At 39.8% G+C, this 24,322-nt stretch overlaps 1 protein-coding gene across 15 annotated transcripts in view; it reads right to left on the reverse strand.

The window, feature by feature from the left end:
* The window catches only part of AOPEP (aminopeptidase O (putative)), a 184,490-nt gene that overhangs the window by 78,437 nt on the left and 81,731 nt on the right, over positions 1 to 24,322 (reverse strand). For 8 of the 15 annotated variants that reach the window (XM_083576779.1, XM_083576783.1, XM_083576782.1 and 5 more), the window contains 3 exons: positions 18,668 to 18,728; positions 4,255 to 4,317; positions 3,476 to 3,559 (listed from right to left, as the gene is read on the reverse strand). In XM_083576779.1, the coding sequence (XP_083432905.1) occupies positions 3,476 to 3,559; positions 4,255 to 4,317; positions 18,668 to 18,728 (208 nt within the window). The remainder of the gene's footprint in view (positions 1 to 3,475; positions 3,560 to 4,254; positions 4,318 to 18,667; positions 18,729 to 24,322) is intronic. The other 7 variants (XM_083576771.1, XM_083576770.1, XM_083576772.1 and 4 more) reach the window with 2 other exon arrangements.

Genomic DNA, 24,322 nt, shown 5'->3' on the forward strand with positions numbered 1-24,322 from the left:
GCAAAATTTGTCTCTATTTACAGCAGTTCATTACATGGTTTTGCATCTATTTAGGCAGACACTGCCCAATGGTTGATATCTTCAGGGCTTTGTTTTAAATCCAAAAGTGAACTTCGATGGTTGAAAAGCATAATTTACCTAGTTCTTGCAAAACTATTTCCATAATGGAATACCTTTTGCTCCATGGAAAGAAAAGTTACCTGACATAAAGAGGCTTCATGCTCTAGGCGCATCGGTGGCAACTTTGATTTCATGGTGTCTCACACAGGTTAGTACAGTGGTACCTCGGGTTACATATGCTTCAGGTTACATACGCTTCAGGTTACAGACTCCCAGAAATAGTGCTTCAGGTTAAGAACTTTGCTTCAGGATAAGAACAGAAATTGTGCTCCGGCGGCGTGGCGCCAGCAAGAGGCCCCATTAGCTAAAGTGGTGCTTCAGGTTAATAACAGTTTCAGGTTAAGTACGGACCTCCAGAACGAATTAAGTACTTAACCCGAGGTACCACTGTAACGGCAAAAGTAATTCATCCAGTACAGGTAATGTGATTATCTTGTTGTGATTATAATGGAACGACACACGATGGGGAGCGTTACGTCAGAGAGAATACAAAGGACTTTTACAGCAAAAACGGCCAGCACTCTTCAGTCTTTCAGCTATATTTGTGTTGAGCCCATATTAACTGCTAATATCTTTTTTTGAATGCCCTGAATCTATTTTTCTGACCTGCTTCTTGTCTGGATCCCCCACAAAAAAATGACTGCCTTTACACACCATAAATCTGGAAGAGTTTTAAAGCAGCATGTGCCAGGGAGAGTGGGACCTTTATGACTGCGGCACCCAGCATGTGGAATTCCATATACGGGGAAATTAGTTTGTGTCTGAACTTTGCCAGGGTCCCATCACTGCCTGAAGACTTTCCCTTTCCAGTGAACCTTTGATTTGTCTGCTTCTTCATTTGTTTCACTTAGTCATGGCTCTTCTTTGAACATTAATTTTAATATTCTGTGGCCATTTTTCTTCTAATTCTCACCCCCCAAATCAATGGATTCTTTTTAGTACTGGCCTTGTGTAGTGTAATGCTTTTTTAAAAAACAAAACAAAACACAAACAAATCCAAGAACTATTTTTGTCATCTCTGTTTTCAGAGAGAAAAGCAGGATAAAAAATATTATATAAAGAAATAAAGATCATGCTGCATTGCCACTCAACAATAAGTTGAGAGAGCATACTCCTTAATCTCAGTGCTTGGCGTGTAATACAAATTATTCCATTTAAAAAACCCTTCTATTTCAAGCAGTTGGCTTACAAAATGGCAACCAAATCACATGGAATACCTGAATGCCTTAGGTTGCAATTGTAATAATATCAATTGGGAATTAAGTCCCACGGAATAAAACGGGCCTTTTTCTACGTTAAGATGATTTAGGATTGTCGCCTAAATAAAGCAGGAAGATTGTTCCTGGGTCTGAGTGGCAATGCACTTCAGTTCTTGGACTTTAGGTTCCAAAGTCACTTCACTTAATGCAAACATTAAAAACAGCAGCAGGTATTTGGTGCGAATTCCAGCATTCAAAAAAATCTGAACATTTTCATTTAATTTTCTTGTGACAAAGAAGAGCATATCCATTAGTCAACAGTGCGTTGAAGTATCACCTGTAACATTAATGATTCTGGCACTTGACGAAGCATTAGTTGCTTCTTGTTAGTATTCGCTGCAATAATTATAATATTTTACTAATTTTATCTGTACTTCAGTATCTTAGAAAACAAACTTGTTTATAGTGACAGCAGGCAGAAGCAACCTTCAGCTGAAGCAATTAAACCCCGCCTTGGAAATACGAATCCATTTCTGCGTACATGCTAAATATGTAATATCCTGGCAGACTGCAATTTATTATTAGCAAATTGATTGAGAATCAGAAGATCATTCCCTCACATCTTTTATCACAAAAATGAAACTGAACTATAATCCATTTCCTCAGTTCTTCCATTGTCCATCTCCCACCACTACACCACAAGGAGCTGTACGATCCGCAAACATTTGTCGAATACAGTAATGCCCATACTAAGGCAATATAACCCAGGAGTTGGCAGCCATACTATCAGCAAGAACTTGGCTACAAAACCAGCAATGAATCATCCGGCTGCAAAGTAACACATTGCCTTTTTAATCCTTCCAAAATAATAAGGAAGAAAGGAAGAAAGGAAGAAAACCCAAAAGCCTTTTTCTAAAAGAGAAAAAATAGTTTTACAGAAGTTCTAGTGTGTTTCAACATTGGATTTTTACTACTAAGTGTTCTGAGAAGAAGTTTTGTTTTAAGCCATTCAACACACGACAAGATACTTACTCATCAATCTACACTGTACAACAATAGCCCAATTCACAAAACAGTTAAGTCACAGTCTTTGGCTTGGGACCAAAAAACTAATGGCAGAAGGGGTGAGTAGGCAGTGTCTTTCTCGACCCTCCTTCCCCGGCAGCCTCCGCCCCCCTCCAAAAAACAGCTTCTCCTGAGGGTCAGAGAAACCTACAGAATGGGGTGAGTTGGGCCATGGTGCAGGTGTCTGCAGAGGACATGGGGTTTGCTGAAAATCAGGCAGAGGCATATTATGTGCACAGAAAAATCAGTAAGACTTACATGTAAATGTGTCTAGGAGGGGGCTGCCAGCTACATTTACTTCAATGGCGCTTGGACTAGGGAGTAAATCCCACTAAAAGGTGGGATTACGTCAGAGTAAAACATGCTCAGGATTGTGCTGCAAACCACCTTAAATCCAAATATGTCAGCTTAACTAATCATGGACTAGGGCATCCATAACTAATATCCTGGCAAACATATAGCACAACTCAACGTGTTTGTGGCAATACTATTTGCTGAAACAGGAAATGTTATTCAGACTAAACAACAGTAATAAAGTACCCACCAGGCAAAACTTTCATGCTTTCCTTAAACAAGCTGCTAAGAACTGCTTACAATAGTTGTATTATTTTTATTTTTTAATTTGGACTTACATAGAAGCAGGACTGGGTTGCACCAAACCTGTTGAACACCTTAAAGCTATGCATGCAGCCACCAATAATTTATTTCTGTCTATTTTGAAACCTGCAATGTACCTATTTGCTATATTCTTCATTTCTGTATCGCTAAGACATTGACCAGACTTGTTCTCAAAGGCAGAAACATTTTACCTGGGTGTATAAAGAGCCAGTAACAAATTACTGAGAAGGTGCTCGTTTTCTCTAAAAACTATCTCAAACGCTCTCCATTCTACCAGGACAGCACAATGAGTATGAATGCAGTGTATCAAACAGTATTCTATAGAAATCTTGCTAGACAAAATGATACTTCATCCAGCTAACGCTTACACAGACTTATTGGTTTATCTTGTACTGTTTGCGTTTTGTTTAAAAGTTTCTGTCTTTAACTTCTTGGGTTATTATATAGAATAGATGCCCGCTTGGAGCCCATACCTTTTGGAAACCAACTTCTTCGCATCGCCTTTTCCTTTTGCTGCTTTTTCTGGCTCCCTGATTTACTTGAACCCATTTTGCAACCTACAGGTCAAAATCATGAGAGCTTTTCTTAAGAAGAGGCAACCTGAGTACAACTATTCAGCATGAGTAAGAAACTATAAACAGACTCAAGACACATTTTTCCATTGCTTCACCGGAAAAGGAAAAGAAGAGGAAAATGGAGGGGGGGGTGAAAAGCACTTTTCTAGTCTGCAATATCATGCTCTTGGATAATCCATTTAGTAATTTGTGCCTGGTCTAAAGGGATTCCACCCCCCACCCCCCCATCTTAATGCAGTAAATTGTGTGTGTTGCTCAAATGCAGACAACAGCAGTAGCACTCTTACTAGAAACATAAAGAAAAGACCAGGCTATGTCAAAACAGTTTGTTGTATAGCCACAAAACTCTAAGAGCATTCTAAAAACAACTACTGGGAAGCAAGTGCCACTGACTTAATGGACTTTCTTTCCAAGTAGCGTCTATGGGTCTGGCTGCACTTTTTCAAAAAATTAAAAAACGCTGCCCATTTCTCACACCTTCAGCTTCACATAATAGGTTCGCTAAGGAATACTTGTATTATCAGAGTTCATATAAAGGAGCAGCAGATTTTAAAGCGACACTCTTCTTTATATAAATTGAAGGGAACATTACAGAGCAAAGACTCTAGGCAGGCACGGATAGGAAAAACAACAGTAAGCCTAGAAAACACTGTTATTAAGCAAAATAAGCGTGTTACCTCTTCGTTCACTTGCTGGGCTAGCCGACAATCCTGCCAAGCCTGACTCTCTTCCAGCAAAGGCTAGATGGGAAAGACAAATAGAGTGCAAGTTTACTGAGGTTTTCTAGGTGGCAGCTCGCTTGGGGGGTGCGATCCGCTCTCTCCTTGCCCCTCGCCTCCAAATTCCCCGAGATCGGATGCACAGATTCTTTGAGAAGGCTCCCAGATCTGGCGCAAAAACTTTCACCGCTCCGCTTCTTTATTTACCTCCGCGCAGCAAACCAAAAGAGCTCGGGGATCGGGCTAGTTAGTCCCTCTCACCTAGACATTTCCCAGGTCCTAGCCTGGCCCACCTCTTTCTCGTTTCTTTTTCGCTACGAGGGAGAGGCGGGCGCGCAAGAAAGAACTACCTTGACTCGACCAGCAACTTCCCCGCGCTCCGTTTGGTGCGTCTTCCTCCTATTTGCACGCGCGGTTTGGGATCTGGTTGCGTTCGCCCTGGGCGCAGCATTCTCGCTTGGGTTAAGGGATGGCTATGGACGCCCCTTCCCGATTGCATACGCGGGCTGCAAAGAGCGAAGTGCCGCCGTGCCTCTTTTTGCAACGCAACACAAGGGACCTCCTTAGGAAACGAAACACCTACGAGGGAAGGAGGGACCCCCCCTCCCGCTTCGTGTTCCAGCCTCCGAGATCAGAGGAGAGGAGGAGCTTGCCTTAAGGGTATACAGAGAGCGATCGGCTTTGTTCAACCCGTCGCCAAAAGGTACAGGGGGGGGGGGGAGGACTTACTCTCGAGCAGCTAGCTCGGCAATCGCGGCTCACGTCACTATTCAAATGTTATAGCGTCCGTCTGTCTGTCTCCTCTGCGCCCAGTTCCACTTGCCTTGCGTAAAAGGCTCGGTTTGCAATCGTTCACTGCCAGCAAACTGCCCACCCTCTTCCCTCCGAAGTTTCCCTAAAACTGCGTGCAGACGACAGGTTGTCGGGTCTTGCATGCACACGAGGATTGAGCAGAGTCCATGCGATAAGCCTGGAATACAATTGTGCGGTCCGGGCCGAACTACACAGAGAAATCCCCGAACAGTCAGCAAGCGCTGCCTTCGCCAGCTAACCAGGGGCAAATCTCTCTCTCTCTCTCTCTCTCTCTCTCTCTCTCAACTTCAGCTCTCCGCCCATAAAGGGGAAATACGGTTTCTCGCTTGAGCTCGGCTCAATTAATCTCACATTGCTGGAGAAAAATAATCATTTCCTGCTATAAAGTATACAGATAAATATGTTTCGGATACAAGCTGAAAATACAGATTGGAAAAAGAGAGGCTGCAGAAGTAGAGGGAGAAGAGAAAAGCAAGAGCCACATATTTCATATTATACCATTCAATTTTGTATTAGAATGCTTGTTGTAATGCATTATTTGCCATCATCAGGCAGCTATTATCAGCCCTAATTCCAACCAGAAGTATTTCTAACTTTCTTATTGTTTCTAACCACAAACTTTCTAACTTTCTTATTGTTGAAAATACATTGCAATGCAAATAATAATTCAAAACTCCCCTCTCCAGATACCTCCTTGACCTCTATGGAATCCAGAACTGTATCAGATGAATCCCATGGAGACTCTGAAGTGCATCTTAAAAGCAAGCATTAAGTTTGCTTTTTGCAACTGGAATCCTGCCATTTCTATTAGTCATGGGCATTCCACAGCTGACTCCTCCATCAGGCCTCAGATCAGCAAAGCCAGTGCTTTGCTTTAAAGCTGCAACCCTATACTGTGCACACTTACTTGGGAGTAAATGCAACTGAACTTTGCATTACCAAGTAAACATGTCTAGACTCATGATACTCATGAAAACACTAGGTTCTTTGCTTGCTAAACTGATGGCTTCAAGGAAAACTTCAAACCACTGGAAGTCACCGGCAACGAAGAGCTGGACTTTTTAAACTTCACATTTAGGGCTGTGCTTTCATATTTTCCAGTTATATGTGCAAAGAAGAACATAACTCTGGAATAATTATACTTGGCACACTTAAATTACATGTGCATTTATGAATTCCCTGAAAGGTCAAAAAAGAAATCTGTACTTCTGAAAAGTCAGACAAAGCAGACTTTCTCCTACACAGAATTCAGATGCATTTACAAACAGATGTCACAACATAAATGTATGTCAAATGAGAGCACACTAAATCTTGACCACCTCTTTAACTTTACTGCTTTTAGTTTTTAAAAAGATACTGTCCTGCCCTTTTCTTTATTACCACAATAACCTTTCAAGATCAAAAGCTTTAGATCAAAGCCAAGATCAAACTCCTTGCTTTAAATAGAAGCAACACTACCATGAAATGTATTATTCAAAGAAGAATGACTTAATGGAGATATCACAGTAGAAAATCTTATTTCAGCTTTTTATTTTTACATATAATAGGATACAAGTAGTAACTGAAAGCTGCTACTTGTTAACGATTATGCCATTTCATGGGCAAAGGCTAATAGGAAAAAAGGCAATAATCAAAGGAAAGGGTGTTGAAAAGCATATGTTTGGTACACGATTTACCAATGCTTTCAGGTCCAAAAACAACAAAGAACCCATCGTGAACTAAGTCCCACTTTGTATATTCTAGCTACAGAGTTTGCTAAAGTGTTGTATTTGGATGCTGAAGAACCTTTCCACCATGAAGCTCACTGAGCAGATTTGAGCAAGTTAACCCAACCTCACTAACTGGAGGGTGCTCTTTATACATTTTTACCTGTGCTAAATGGAAACTACTTTTCTGACGTGGCCCACCTAAAATTGGTCTTAACCACTTAATTGGAATTCATGTGATTAGGCCCCACCCCTATAGTTTGGTCTTTAAAATTATTACCACATTTGTACTCAAAATGCTTGTAGAAAAAGTAGTTTTCACACCGTTCACATAATGTGGCCCCAGAGTGACTGATAAGCTTCATAAACTAGCAGTTTCCAGGTTTCCCTTATTCAGGCAAATGCAACATGTTCAAATTATGCAAATCAGTGGTGTGAATCGCTTTCTATCTTATAAATGCTACAGAAAAGATACGTACATTACTAATGTTAACATTTCTTTATTTAGTGCTAGGAACTGCTCAGAGGGCAGAGGTTATATGAGCATGCTTTGCGTGCAGAAGGTCCCAGGCTCTCCAGGTAGGACATGGAAAAACCGCGTGCCAGAAACTGTCTCCATATAAGGCAGCTTCCTGTGGCCCAGCAGGTTTAAAGTCTCACAACCTGATCCTTAGGGTTACTATAGTCCTTTTGCATTTGCATTTGTCTCACTTCTGGCCCAATATGTGATAACAGTGTGGTTATTATGCAGACATAACTGGATATGCATATGAATCAAAGCAATGGGAACAGCCTTGCAGCAAGGAAAAGGCTGTTTCTAAAAGGAGATATGAGTTCTAGATCGGCTATGACGACGCACCAATAATAAGAGCTGCCCTTCTAGACCACACAGTTCATCTAGTGTGGCATCCTGCTCCCAATAGCAGCCAAACAGGTGGCTCTGGGAAGATCACCAGTTTATACTGAACAGTGGCAGCGAATGAGATGGGTTATCACACTAAACAGGGATGTGTGTTGGCATCACAGGAAGATACAGCACCTCAAAGTGAAGAGCACAGCTGGCATTTTTTTAATATATATTCTTACTCTTAAGAAAAAGTGAAAATTATTTGAATGCTAAAGAGTCTTGAAATGTACCATGAAATATCAATTTGAAATTGTGGTGTCCTCCCTGTAGAATGCCCTTCCATCAGATGTGAAAGAGATAAACAACTATATGACTTTCAGAAGACATCTGAAGGCAGCCCTGCATTGGAAGGTTTTTAAAGTTTGATGTTTCATTATGTTTTTTATATTCTGTTGGAAGCCACCCAGTGTGGCTGGGGCAACCCAGCCAGATGGACAGGATATAAGTAATATCATCATCATCATCATCATCATCATCATCATCATCATCATCACACCACCTGCAACCTGATCCTTTTAACTGGGATTCAACCTGGGGTTTTCTGCACGCAAAACACATGCTCTGTCATGAAGGTATGGCTTTTCCCCAAGAATTTATTGGGTAGTATCTGTCATCAGCCAGGCCTGAGTCCACATGTAGCTCTTTCTTTGAGGAGTATGCAGTAAACTGTGAGTGGCTGGAATACAGCACATCACATACCATAGTTTTCCAGCTCCCTTTCCCATTTGCATCTCAGTTATAATTGGACTGTGAGCCTTGCCTCCCTGCAAAGTACCCAGTTTAAGTGCACTACATATAAAAAATAAAACACATGTCACTCAGTGTAATTTTAAATGCCCCCTTTACTGTTTTAAATAATTTGTAAGCTGACTTGCGTGCTCTTTAGGTAGAAAGGCAGCATGAAAATGATTTAAATAAAATAACAATTCCAACAACATTTTCTGTATGTGCCTATGATCTCCCACAAACATACAAATAATAAATTATTATTATATTATGTGTGATTTTACTGTATTTTTGGTTTCTGTGGAAGCCGCCCAGAGTGGCTGGGGAAACCCAGCCAGATGGGCGGGGTACAAATAATAAATTATTATTATTATTGTTATACTCAAGAATCACGCTTAGATAAACATTGTATAAACATTTGGTTGTAGCATGGTGTCCATCTAAACAGGGTCACATATGACCAGCGTTATTAGCCAATCCCATCTAAATAATAAAAACCCAAATACCTGTATTTTATAATTTGGAAATAACAGATTTGTATTACAACTACAGAAGTGTTTTGTAGTGCTTGTGGCCATGCTAGCTAACGAACATCTCTAGAATCAATAGAAGGCTATCATTGGCAGGCATCTCTTTATACCTATTGTATTTGCAACCGCACCGTCTCCACTTCAATCTATCAAGGATCTTTGATGCTGAAAACAGTCAGTGCTGAGGAAGGTCACGCTGTCTGAAGTGAACTCAGCTGCCCTCTTTTATTGGCATGACAGAAGTCTCCAGAGACTGAAAATCTTGGCAAAGAGCTAGAAAGGGGTGGAGTGTAAGTATTTACTGTAAATGGCCATTATAAGAGTTTCTCTGAAATGAGCAGACATGCATTGCCCTGTGGAGCTATATTGCTTGAATCCTGGGAGGTATTTTCTGGCTTCTTAAGACAATGAGAACAGAAAATAGGAGCCTGGAGTGGCTATTCACCACCACATTAAATTCTACAGCCACCTTATATACTTTATAAATCAGCAGCCAAGTGGCTGAAATTTATTGTTCCTTTTTTTTTACGTGTGTGTTTTTTACTGTTTATTACTGTATACAGAGGAAAATGTTCACACTGAATGGTCACACTAAAGTGTGAGAACTTTAGTAAACGAGGAACAACACGACTGCTGAAGTGTTCTAAAATAAAAGCAGTTAAGGGGCAGCATATTTCTCTTCTCCTTGAATTGTTTTGGATGGCCAAAGAAAACAGAGCAAGAGTTAATTGGTAGCTAATCTCTTTGCTTTTCTTGGGATGTTTTTGCAAGGCCCAGATTAAAATAGGCTTTTAATATAATGCAGGCTCAGCTGTGTCCATATTAGGAAAGTCTCAGCTCACATCCCTGTGCAAGAACGGACCTTTCCTCCCTCCTCTGTGTTTCCACCCCTTGCATATGTAGGTGGGAGAGAGGGAGCTTGGGAATGTGAACTTGATCCAGCATTGACCAGCCAGGCAGCAAACTCTTATTGTTCTGTAGATACCAAACATATTTCCTTTCTACTAGGGATAAACTCAACCATTCTGCACATAACACAGCTTTTGTGCTTAGCAGTGTGATTAACAGAAAAAGGCGAACCACAAAGAATATTCAAGCTTTATTAAAGCTACCATAAACACCTTCGGGATCCAGTTCATAGGCTTATTCAGGAAAGAGAACACATGTTCCCATTTTGGGCTCTTGTGAGTAATGCTGCCTCAGGTGTACTATACCTTTATTCCTGGACCTCATTGTTTTATGGGGGAGGAACAGTAAGTTTTCATAACTAGATTTTCTGCTTCAATGTGCTAAATCTAAATTCTGGATTGTACCCAATGATTGTACAAACGGAAAGCAATTTGCACAACTGATCTTTTCCCTCTTCTCCTCCCTCTGATTGCAGGGGGGAAGCTGACAGGAGCTGAGGAGGGTCCAGTCTCCCTTGTGATGAAGATAACATTGATGAAAATGTGAATGGGGAAGCCGTAGAGCTAGGCATTTTGAGTGCAGGGACACAGAATAGCAATTCAGAGAGGCCCACACACTACAGGTGATAACCTAAGTGCCAGAGAACTTAGAAGGGTAAACTGGAGGACTTGGTCTTAGACGATGGCCTTGATATAGTGGGCATAACAGAAACCTGGTGGAACAAGGAGACGTGGTGAAACATGGGTATATCTGGATATGAGCTTCAGAGGAGGGACAGGGAAGGATATACAGGAAGTGAGACCTTAAAATGAAGAATGAAATCAAGTAAACATCCCAAAGTAGAAATGCTGTAGTAATGGATGACTTCAACTACCCTCACATAGACTGGCTATGTATGTGTTCCAGTCATGACAAAGAAGTAAAATTTCTAGATACCCTAAATGACTGTGCCCTAGAACAGTTTGTCATGGAACCAACCAGAGGATCAGTGACCCTGGACTTAATCTTGAGTGGTGTTCCAGGACCTGGTGTGCGATGGAAGTTTGAGCTAATTGGGAGGAGTGACTAGAATGCTCTTAAATTAAATACACATGTAAATGATCAATTGCCCAAAAAAATCCAGTATGGTCACATTTGGTTTCAAAAGCAACAATGAACCCACCATGAACTAAGCAGAGGATATTGGTAAAAAGCAAGTTGAAGCTAAGAGGGTTAAAGCACTTCAAAGCACTTGTAAGTTGGAAGTTCTTTAAAAGCATGGCATTAAAAGATCAACTGGAGTGTATGCTGTAGATCAAGAAAGGTGAGGAACAAGAAGATGCCAGCATGGTTAACAAGCGGAGCCGAAAGAGTTATTAGAAGCAAGAAGGCTTCCTTCAAAAAACTGAAGTCTTGACCAAGTAAAGAGGCGGGGAAAGGAGCACAAACTTAGGCAGAAAGAAAAAGTGCAAGCAGACAGTAAGGGATACAAAACAAATTTAATATTTTTTTGGGGGGGGAGTGCATTGTTAAAAACATTCAGAACAAGGCGGCATTCCTTAAATATATTAACAGCAGGAGAACATCTAGGGAGGAAGTTTGACCCTTGGATGACAAAGGAGTCAAAGGTGTACTAGAGGAGGAGAAGAGATTCAGCAGAGAGGCTGAATTATTTGAACCTGACTTCATAACAGACGATATAGGGCAGATCCCAGTGCCTGAACTAACTTTTGCAGGAGGGCAGTCTGAAGCAGATTGTGGTGACCTCATTGACAAGTCTGTTAGACAAAACAAAAGCTGACAAACCACAAAGTCCACATAGCAGCCACCCAAGAGTTCTCAAAGAACTCAACCTGAGGACTGGAAATCAGCCAATGTAACACCGGTTTTTAAAAAGGCATCCAGGAGGGGGATTCTGGAAAGTAGCTTAATTCATGGAGGCTATGCTCTGCCTCTGTAGTTGCAGGCAGTAATAAGTCTAAAAACCAGTTGCCTACATGTATCTGGTTGGTCTCCGTGAGAAAGGGATGCTAGATTCGCCATTCTTTCTTGAGCCCCCCAAAAGGCTCTCCAAAAGTTTGGGGCCCCTCCTGAGCAGCAGGGGAGGCAGGATCTCCTGAAATTGGGCAGAAGAACCTTGTACAAGAAGTATTCTGCTGTCTGCAAGATTCCTGGTATCAGAAAATTCTCAAAGCAGTCAGGGGGGTCCCCAACCCTCTGGAGAGGTGTTGCGGCTACAGGAGCTGTAGAGGGGGAAGAGAAAGATTGTGTGCACAAGCTGCCTTCTGGCCATGGAACCGGTGGATGGAACCTTCAGTATATAAATCCACAGTGTAGTGGTGCAAAAATTAAGTGCAGGTGAGTTTAAGTTTCAAAATTAAGGCACTGGGAAGACTAACTGTTAAGCTTCAGTAGAGCAGAAAAAAGGGAAACAGTCTCCAAATGATGGGTTATAAAATATGCTTACTGGGCAAAAAATCTGTATTACCCATTTTGGGGAAATGTACCTGACCTACACAAATAATGAGGTTTTTAGACGGTTGCTTCAGTTTAACTGTCCTCATTGTGTGAAGATAAATCATGCTCAAAACCAAAGTCTCTGAAAGGCACGAGAAAGAATGAGAAGAAATAGCAAACATTAAATCTGAGCAACAGTAGTGATCCAGAATGGCTTTTACTTCTCTGCTGAATACATCTCACAATTTTAACTAAACAAAAAAACAAATAAAACCCCAACAACTTTGAAATATAACTTATACATTGTGAAAATATGCTTTTGAGCTACAGTCTTATGCCTATTTAAAGGTAAAGGACCCCTGACAGTTAAGTCCAGTCGTGAACGACTCTGGGGTTGCGGCACTCATCTCGCTTTACTGGCTGAGGGAGCTGACATTTGTCCTCAGAAAGTTTTTCTGGGTCATGTGACCAGCATGACTAAGCCGCTTCTGGCGAAACCAGAGCAGCGCATGGAAACGCTCTTTACCTTCCTGTCAGAGTGGTACCTATTTATCTACTTGCACTTTGACGTGCTTTGGAACTGCTAGGTTAGCAGGAGCAGGGACTGAGCAACGGGAGCTTTCTCCGTCACAGGGATTCGAACCACCGACTTCCTGATTAGCAAGCCCTAGGCTCTGTGGTTTAGACCACAGCGCCACCCGCGTCCCACACTATGCCTATTTACCTGACAGTAAACCCAACTGAACTCTATAAGACTTATTTCTGAATAGACACGTGTAAAGGATTGTACTGACATTCTCAGTCTAGGAAACAGTCAAGGTTATGAGCAATTCAAGAAATATTTTCCAACATCGCTTATATTATGTTGAAACTTTTAAAGTAAAAAATATAAAATGAACTGAATATGTTCCAGCAAAAATATATACCTTGAATTGACTGGGCGTTTTAAAAATTTAAGAATTTTCCTTACTCGGTAAACGCATTCCCTAAAGTCTGGAGGACAGATTTCTAATAACCATAATTAGACAATAATAGCTGATTATACCTCAGCGCTAACTCAGTTCCCTACTCACGCTGCAATGTCCAAGAGTCAGCCCAAACAAAAACAGATATTTGCTGAAAAGATCTGTAACCAGTTACTGCAGCCCGATTATAGATTCCCATTAACAGAGAACATAAAGATCATTGTGAGTATCAGTTGGGAAATGTTTGGGCCTGATATTTGGAAGAATGCCATTTACCTATGTTTCATTCATTAAAAAATGGTGACAAGTCTTTAGAGCCTTCATATACAGCTTTAGATTAGAGCCTTCATATACTAGTGAATATTCATAATTTGTTGCAAGTGAACTATAAACACCAGTAGAGCTGGTGCTACTATTAGGCAGAAGGAACAGTTACCCCCAAACAGCTGATCTGGGATGTCATGAAAGGGTGACAAATGGCTGATTATTTAATTGATTTGATGTGCTTGTAGGATTTTCTGCCCTAGGTAGCAAAATAACTTGGCCAGTCTTGGGTAACTTGACTTGGGGAGGGGAGAGTGTCATTTGCTGTTCTATCTCAGGCAGTAAAGTAAATTGGGCTGGCGTACTTAATATACCACTATTATACAACAATGAATGTATTTTATCATGGCAAAGATCATTCTATTCCCAAGTAAGTCAGTGTAGCAAAAGTCCCTTCTAATTCAAAGCTTCCCATTTGCAGGTTCAGCTCATTTTATGGCTTCCTGTTGGCCAAAACTGAAGGATTAGTGGCTAATAGCCTCTTTAATTTCTCTCAGTGCCAGTTTCTTTTCCACTGGCAGGTTTTAATTATTGACTTATTTGTTTTTTTGTTTGTTTGCAATTGCACTATTTTGCTATGTAAAGTGTTTTTACTTTGTTATTAAAAATAATATAAAGAATGAAAGGAAATAAAATAGTTAAAATCTTCCCCTTCCATGGGAAGATAAACCTAAATAGGGCAATTTAGAGAGACAATTCAAAAGACAAATCAGAGGCTATTGACAAGTTAAAACAAACAAGTTACTGGGTCCAATGGCACCCACCCAAGAGTTCTTAAAGAACTCAAATGTGAAACCAGTGATCTTCTAACAAAAATATGTAACTTGTCCCTAAGATTAGCATCCATATTTAAGGACTGGAAACTGGCCAGTGTAATACTGTTTAAAAAAAAGGAAGCCTGGGAGATTCAAGAAATTACAGACCAGTTCATGTGATGTCTGCTCCAGGAAAAATAGTAGAATGCATTTTTAATATGGTTAACGAACACATAGAACATGGGTAGGCAAACTAAGGCCCGGGGGCGAGATCCGGCCCAATCACCTTCTAAATCCAGCCCACGGACAGTCCGGGAATCAGCATGTTTTTACATGAGCAGAATGTGTCCTTTTATTTAAAATACATCTCTGGGTTATTTGTGGGGCATAGGAATTTGTTCATTATTATTTTTCAAAATAAAGTCCAGCCCCCCACAAGGTCTGAGGGACAGTGGACCAGCTCCCTGCTGAAAAAGGTTGCTGACCCCTGGCATAGAAGAACAAGTCTTGTGAAGAGGTAGTGTAGATTTTGTAAAGATATGTCTAGTCTAACTAACCTGTTAAAATGACAATAAGCCTATAGATATAAATAAGCAAGTGTACTTAGCTGTGTACTCAGGCTTTCAAAAAGCCGTCAATGAAGTCCCTCACCAAAGAGTCCTGAGTAAACCTAGCAGTCATGGAATAGGAGAAATCCACTTAAGGATCAGTAATTGGTCAGGGGACAGAAAGCAGAGAACATGAATAAATGGAGTTTTTAGAATGGAAGGGTGTTCAGTTGGGTATTCCCCCAAGTCTTAGTATTAAGTTATGTATAATGATCAGGAGCTATGGCTGAGCCAGGAGGTGGCCAGATTTGCAGATGACATCAAGTTCTTCATGGGGGGTAACAAAAAAAGGGGGGATTATGAGGAACTACAAAAAGATCATTCTGAACTAGTTGTATGATCATTAAAATGGAAAATGTGATTTGACGTAAGCAAGTGTAAAGCTTCATTGGATAACGTTGTGTTCTAGTATTTTTTGGGGGGTGGGTGCGCTATCTATATCCACTTTCTGCACACCATGCATAATTTTACAAACCTCTATCATGTCACCCTTACCTTTTTTCTAAACTGAAAAGTTGCAATGTGGAACTCTGCAAAAAGTGGGAAAGGATTGCAATTCAAGAGAAAGGAGCTAGCGTGGATGCATGAGGAAGATAAATGTTTCCCTTCATTTGCAGAGACATTGTTTAATAGGCAGCCCTGTATCAGGAAGTTTTTAATGTTTGATTTTTATTATATGTTGATATATGCTGTAAGCCACCCAGAGTGGCTGGGGAAACCCAGCCAGATGTGTGGGGTATAATTTATTTTTATTATTATTATTATTATTATTATTATTATTATTATTATTAATGATCATGGGGGGGAAAAGAGCAAACATACTCATGTCTTTTTCAAAACAAAAAACCACCAGCATTTCCAGCAGAGACAGAAGAAAACATAGGCCAACCAAAGAGGATTTAGTCAACTATATGAACTGATTATAGGGCTGGGTTGGTTGTGACTTGTTTGAACAACTGAGAGATGCTTAAAGTGGGCATGGCAATTGTTTGTGCATAGTTTAACATCATCCATTACTTTGGGTGGTGCACTAGTAAACAGATGACAGAAGAGAAAATATATGTTGAATGGGGGGAAAACAACTTTGTTCAATGATTAAGGCTTGTGCTAGTGTGTTTCAAAGAATGCAAAGAAACCACAGCTCTTGAGATGTTTAAGAGCAAACAGGAGAACAAGAACAAAAAACTGGAATGGTTGATTTCAGGAGTGTTGGGGAATGTAAGGCTGCACCATTGCTTAATAGGTTCTTTCCAGCTCTAAAATCAGCTGTTTCTGAACTACTCCATGTCAATTACACTCACAGACCCAGAATTGCTGGCATTAAGTCATTATTAGGCTAGTGGAGGATGAAAAGCTACTCTTGTGGTGAGTCACTTCGTGAGGTTGCAGTACATCCTGATCTGATAAACAGCAAATTCAACAACACAATGTAGCTGACCTTATTTAACCCAAGCCCAGCAGGTTTCAGGAAAATGCCCTCCTGAAATCTTCTGTGTCTCACACAATTGCTTGTTTTTCAGCACATGCATATAATGTGATGCACAGGAAAACCTTACTGCGATCCAGTCACTAGACAAACTTGCTGCTGTATGGGGGGAGACCAGTACAACATGTCCAAATTTGTAGAAGAAACCTTCAAAATGAAGTGGGAAAGGTTTAACAAAACAGCACCTTCCCTAATTCATGACAGCAGGCTTTATTTTTAGCAAAATATTATTCAAGATTTGCACCATCAAGCATGAGGCCAGAATATAGTTTATGTAGGAAAAGGCTCTTTTATATTGGGTGATGGGTTTCTTTTTTTAAAAAACAAACCACTGATTACCCAAACTGCTCTTACATGGGGCTCTCAGTGTTTCCATCCATGTCACTGATGCTACTTAGATTTGCTAATGCTGTAACACCTAGTATTCGCAGAATATTAACTGGTCCCATATACTGGATGGTTGTGAGGAGTTTTGATGGTTCTTGCTTACATTGAAGACAAAATAAACTGAGCCATTTTTGAAGGGATTTAGGTGATGGAGGGATTAAAGTGAGGCCTCTGAACTCTGCACCCTTCCTCCTCTTCAGGTTATGGTCTTTTCTCCTTCTTTGCCCCCTCAACCAGCAGTGTGGCGTGGTTTGCCCCACCAGCTGTCACTGCCAACGCAACGCTAGCCTTGAGACTCTTTGTGAGGCTGGGACCAGAAAATGCACCTGGGGCCATTGCACACAAAGCAGGATCTATGCATTATGTAGGATCTACAAGTATGTAGCTAGAAATATAAAAGTAACCAGTTGTGGAAATCCTTGACTATTAATGGTTCTTGTTCCATTTGGAATGGTTTTAGATATTTTATCATTGCAGTGGTTTTGTAGCTGTACATCCTATTATTGTAACCTGCCCTGGGACCTTATGTTGAAGGGCAGGTGAGAAACCTGAGAAACAATCAAACAATACAATACAATACAATACAATACAATACAATACAATACAATACAATACAATATTAAGCAAGCACCATCTGTACTTTGTTTTGAATGCCTTTTTAAGGCCCTTCTGTTTACATGAGCCTTTTCTGATGTATAGCTTAATACATACATTATTGTGGCTCGCTGTCCAAATGTTAAGGACTTTTATGCTGTTTTATGGATGTGTTAGGTTCACTGCCTAGATACTTTATTCTGTGGTATGTAAAACAAGCAAGTATCAAATTACACACACACACACACACACACACACACACACACACAGTATAAGACTAAATAGCCTATTATAATTACAGCCCAAGACCCAGCATCCTCTGCCCCCAAAGGACACAATAAAGAAATTAGTATTTAAGACCTGTTTGAAAGAGCTCAGAAATAGTTCAGTTCCAAAACTGATCTATATGTACCTCCCCACCCACCAGCTGGCTGATGCTGTCAGATGAGACATTGCCAATCACTTGTTCAGCGGTTTCAGTTCTTTGATTGGTTCTGTCAAAGCTGACAATGTCAGAAATCTGCTAAAGGGTGTGTATGGAATTCCCAGCCCAGCAATGGGAACCACATAAAGAGCATCTGGTGCTGGATAAGGGAGTTAAAATCAGGAACCATAAGCGCAACATCCATTCGCATAAGCAATTCCTGATCTAGCAGAGGATAGGTAGTTGGGTATCCTGTATATAATTGATATCTTACTACCACATAGTGCTTGAGAATTAAGTCAATTTTCTAATAAGAATTTTGGAGACTTACACAAAACTTTCTGTACTTAGTACAATGTTCAGAAAGGTTGCACACCATTTAACAACCCTCACTACAGACGAAACAGTCAATAAATTTAAAATTTAACAAATATTTAATTTCCCCCCTCTTTGGCAAAAGTAATCCACAAAACTGATACCTTCCTCTTTTTAAAACAAGATGTGAAGCATCACTACAATACTGCAATAGAACAGTTTCCAGTGAACAGTATGTTTAGTAATAAAATAAGGTTTAAGAGATTTTCCTCTTGGCGGGATCTCTTTGAGGAAGACAGAAAATGAAATCTGCAACTGATAAAAATGGAGTCCCATATGTGTGCAGCCTAAAGAGCTAGAGTGGATATCATTAAACCTGGGTTTTTATTTTATTCCATACCTGTTACCATACAAACAGTAATTTGAAAAACATGCTCAACAAATTCATAATCTGGATCCTATTCAGAACAGATATTTTGCATTTACCTTTGGGATTCCTGTGCAGTCAAGCCACTTCTGGAAAATGTTTTCAACTGACAGGCCATACCTTCCAAGAAAATTAAAAATTAACCTTATTCATGGAACGTACATAAAATATGTCGTTAAACAACACTTTGTTAGAAACGAGGTTTGCAATCTAAACAGTGATATCTCAAACTGATTTGAGCCTGGTTTTGTCCTTTCTAATTACTAATGTCTGAGATCATGACACCTGAAAACGAAAAGCAGATTGGACTGTACATGTAAAAACGAGTGATGAATTCAATGGTTATGGAAGCTGACAACATGTGTTTAAGAAGCTCAAATGCACTGATGAAACATTTGGAAAGAATGGGCAGGTGTTCTGCAGTTCTTTTTGTGTGGCTTTTCGTCTTCAGCTTGCAAGAAGAGTGGAAAGGAATGAGGATCTGTTTAAGTGAAAATCAGAAATGGGCAGTAAAAAACTGCCTGAGACTAATTAATATAATCTCAATAGCTTTAGCTTTAGACTCTAAAATAATAATCTTGTGCGCTGGCCAAAAACACCCCTATATCACATCAATTATTCCAAGCAAACGCAGAATGTACTTGTGAAGCATAACAGCCTGAAAATGGCAAAGGCTTCCATATTTACACTCAGTGGGAATAAAAATAGGTTCAGATAACAGATTAGAAATAACTGCTGATATTGTAAGGCTATCATAGGCCATGATGCATATATACATTTTGTCTTCTCCACCATTGTGTGATCAATCCCCCCCCCCCCGATTTTCATAACATTTCTAGCTGTGCTACAGAAAAGCAGAAACAAGTTCTGAGAAATATGATTAGTAAATGTTTTTATTTTGCTGTACCGTGGGTACTGAATATTGTCCACAATGAGTAGCACACCTCACCCCCAAAAATATATTTTTTGCAATACTATGTTTTTAGTTCTTAAAAGGCTAAGTTCACTGGATGGGAACTGACTAGACCAGAAGCTCCTGTTTTAGTTAATTTCATCCTTCCATTGCCTTCTAAGATACGTGGGTAAGGAGCTGAAATAGCAGGAAAAACGGAAGACTTTGGGTTGAATTAGGCGTTTGACAAAAGGCCAAGGCCAGGGAACCTAGCTCTCTGCTTAACATTTAAAAAATGGTGGGGAGGGTATGGCAGTGGTGGGTAAGTAGTGCCTAACTTCTCCCCTGCACTCCTGTCCCTTAACTGCATTTCCTAGATACATGTCCCTTGCAGATTGGACAAAAGCAGGCAAGGGAAGCAATGAAGAGATTAACTTATAGAATTTTAAAACTGTAATTAGCTCTCAATGTTCCTTCCACTGTTCACACATCATATAGCAGTGATGGTCAAACTTGGTCCTCCAGCTGTTTTGGGACTACAATTCCCATCATCCCTGCCCACTGGTCCTGTTAGCTAGGGATGATGGGAGTTGTAGTCCCAAAACAGCTGGAGGACCAAGTTTGGCATCACGGTCATATAGCAACGAACCCATGTTTGCCACAAAGTACACACGATGACCATTGAACCTGTAAAAATATGTTTTCGTATGTTGCTTTTAGCTTCACCAAGCTACATTATAAGGTAGCATGGGACTTTTTACACCTAGAAATGGGAATAATGCAGAGGCCCACAAGGAAAGGGAAGTTCAGGGAAAGTGATACATCCGCAAGGGAGATGACGCGGACCAAGTTAAAAAGGCAGCCAACATCCAGGGCAACTTGGTTCTGTATCTCTTCTCTTAAGATTTTTCAGTCCATGGAATACCTTGTGTCCTCATAAATATTTAGATAAGAAGGTAAGCTAAAAGTAAAAAGCATTTCCTGGAATGTCAAAGGAGCTGTAATTTAGCATTTGCTTATAAACCCAGCACTTTCCCAGACACTTAGATTGTCCATTAACCAGATGCAACCAGAGTAACACAACTTAGGAGAAAGATTTTAAACAAAGAATGGGTTTATTTTCATTTTTTAAAGTGTGCCTTTCCCTTTAATATTGTTGATTATGATTATGATTATGATTCATACAGTGCCATCCATGAACATAGTACTTCGCAGACCAATTTAAGCAAGCCTATGAAGAAGGCTCTGTTAACAAAGAATAATGAATTTGTGTGTTTTGTACAACTGAGACAGAGAAATCACATTCCTCAAATGGAAGAAGCTCCCCCTGGATCCAACCAATGTGCCAAATACAAAGTGTTATATCCAGTAGTGGCTTTGAATTAAAGGAAAGCACTTTTGCTCACACTAGTCAAGGATTGTCATCAATCCCCCCTACTCACTAAAGTTTACTGCTCACCCTGAGAACTGCTGCCCAAGGGTTGGATGGTGCTTCAGAAAATAATGGGATGTGGCACAGAGGGCTGCATTAGGTAAGAGGATCTGACAAAAAATTGAGTGTCCCAACTTGCATGAAAGGAAGCAGCCAAGAACTGACTTCTGTGCAAAGCCTTGAAAAAATGGAGCCATAATTCCTATATAAAGGCTGTATCTACATGCAAACATAAACCATTTTGTAGGTTTTCCAGGATTGCATTAAAATAACAGCCCAGTGAAGGAGTCTAAAGACTCTGAAAATCCACAAAAAACAATAATTGCCAAAATTGCTTTGAATAAGTTATGACACTAAGCCATCTTAAGACTGATAGAGAAATAGACAAGTGCTGGTTTACAAGCAGAAAATATTTCAATATTGGCATACCATGTTATGTTTCATAACTTAGAAAACAGACAAGATGATCAAGAGTCATACTTTATTAATAGCTAAAACAAATGCTTTGAATAGAGAGAATGGGAAGAGAAGAGCAACTACACCCATCCACTGTTGTGATAAAATTCTGGAAATACAAAAGTGAAATTCATAGGCAGTGCAAAAAGTTTTATTTCAAGGCATTTTCATGCAAAGGCAGAAATGGCTCAGTAATGTCTAGTGAGGTGAATGAACTTCAGCTGAACCATGGAGGCAACCCACTGGCTAAGAACACTGGTCGCCTCAGTTATAGAGTTTTCTTTCAACACCCATCAGATCATGTGCCTTAAAGTATCCTAGAAAAAACACTCAGGTATCCTCAGAATACAAAAATGTCAGGAAATTACAACCACGCGTGTCTGATTGCTATGGAAATGATTGTATTTAAAGATGAATGTAAGCACATAGAATATAGATCAAATTTATTTGCATTTTATGTTTTTCTGTTGTGAACCACCGTGGGATCTTTGGATGAAGGGCGGTATACAAATTTAATTAAACAATAATTGTTGTTGTTTTATATTCCACCTTTTAGAAAATTTCTCACAAGGCAGAAAACTTTCCTTCCATATTTACACAGAGCACTGAACTACTTTTAATTATTAGTTGCTTTAGGTATAGAATTTTTAACACCTAAGTCTCATGATACCTTTTATGCAGGAAGTATATGCTATTTGTATGTGAAACATATTTTGAAATGGCTTTCGTTAAATACTAATACCTTGAGATGCCCATTTTACAGTTATTCTGAGCAATAAGAACATAATTTGAAGGTAAGATTTCAAAGTTAAAAGTAATAACTTGACATTACTAGTTGTTTACCATTTTTGCCAAGAGCAGATGTTAGATTAAAAGCGAAACTAACAAGCTACACAAGTTGTACAGAAATACAGTGGTACCTTGGTTTACAACCATACTCCATTCTGGAAGTCCAGTTGTAAACCAAAACAGGTGGTAACCCAAGGCGCGCTTTCGCCAATGGGGCCTCCCCCCAAAACTGGTTGTAATCCCCCCCAAAATGGGTTGTAATCAAAAAAAAAAAAAAAAAAAAAGAAGGAACACACACTTCCAGGTTTGACATGTTTGTAACCCAAAACGGTTGTAATCCAAAAAGGTTGCAAACCAAGGTACCACTGTAAACATTATTTCCTCCCCTAAAAATGAAGATAAGCAACTAAATGAGCACCATAGCACCCAGTGAATCCATAGAGCTTGAAGGTGCCCAGCACAGACAGACTACATTGGCAGGCCTGGTGCAGTCAAAGACATGCCACCCAACATCCCTCTGCACCCGGGATCCAGCCAATGCAGCTCCACATACCAAAGAGATGTCCTTTCTCTATCAGCTGGTTCCAGCCAATGCTGAGATTGTGCTGTGTTCCGGGGCTGGGACGGTGCTGCAGAGCATAGGGACCACTGGTTCACAGTTGCCAGTGCATGGATCAGCACCCTTGTCAAAGATCAGCAACCCTTGCTAAATGTATCTAAGCATATAGGTATATGAAGATATATATATGTAGTTTCATTGCACTTGAATGCTGCCAATTCAGTGCAAGCCAACAATACAGAAATAACGGCAGTTGGGGTATGGCTCTATATAATCTCTTTAGTTTCACTTTATTGATTAAGATATCCACTATTAGAAGAATGACTTTATGCCAAAAGAATAAGCCACATGAAATAATTAGTGTGCCCTGTATAATTATTGCAAGCAGATCAGCACGATGTAGCAGCATTCCTTGTATAAACATTAAGTGGTCTAGATATTTCCCTCACACTTACAACACAGAATGTGATTGCTGGGGACCACAATAATGGTGAACTGTTGAATTTAGGACAAGGTTTGCCAAAATTCATGGTCATCTTAGGAATATGATTCAAAATGATCACAGATGCATATTGAAAAAAGAAAGGAAACTGGGAATGTGTTGTCCCTTCCAAGAAAAACACATTTCCTAGTTTCAGTATTGGAAAAGACTGAATAAATATACTGGCTAGGATCCCAAAAACTGCTTAAGCTCATACAAAAATTTCACACCAGTCCAGTGGAATTTTTGACATTTTCCTTTAAACAACGGCCGCCAATGCAGCATCTATTTCAAGCTGGTTTTGAAACACCCCTTGATTTCAGAAGAAGCCTGCCATGAAGCATAATGGCTTGGTGTCACCAAAAACAAACAAACAAACAAAACAAGAACCCCAAGTCCAAAGTTCCCATTGGCTCACAGAACTAGTTGCATGGCTTTTTGAATCCTGACCAATATTTTTAAATATGTGAATACATTCCAGTAACGACAATATTTGGTCATTATGCACATACTTCATTTCAGATGGACAAAGTATAACTCTTCTCCCATATTATACTAGCAAATGAAATGTGTTGAGCAATGAGTGGGAAAATATGGTTGCCACTACAGGGAGCAGGTGAAAGTGTGGTTTTAGATAAACATCATGTTCTGTTGCTCTTGGCATTACACTAACTTTTTACCATATATAAAGCTGGCAGCATATATAAAGCTGGCAGAAGTTGAATATTCACGGCTATACAGTAAATTATCATAAAACTAAAAGCTTCTCCATACTTTCTTAAAGAAGAAGTTGAATAAACAGCTATTACAACCTTCTTATTTAAAATTAAAATGTTCCTGGCACATTCTTAGATCCCAACCTGACCTCCAATTTCAAATCAAAATTGATACAAATAATAAAAAAGGAGAATCAAGTTTATTCAAAAATCTAAGAACATTAATAAAATCAAAACATACTAATTTAATTAACTAGGTATCTTGATTTCCCCCCAAACATTGGGGGTTAGAAATCCATATTACTTCAAAAATTTAGGTTTTTCACAAAATGTTTATTTTATAAACCAAGGCTTCACAACAAAAGCTTCCACAATATAGTCAAACATCC

Source organism: Podarcis filfolensis (assembly GCF_964270895.1).
Source record: "Podarcis filfolensis genome assembly, chromosome: 11".
NCBI classification, from domain to species: Eukaryota; Metazoa; Chordata; class Lepidosauria; order Squamata; family Lacertidae; genus Podarcis; species Podarcis filfolensis.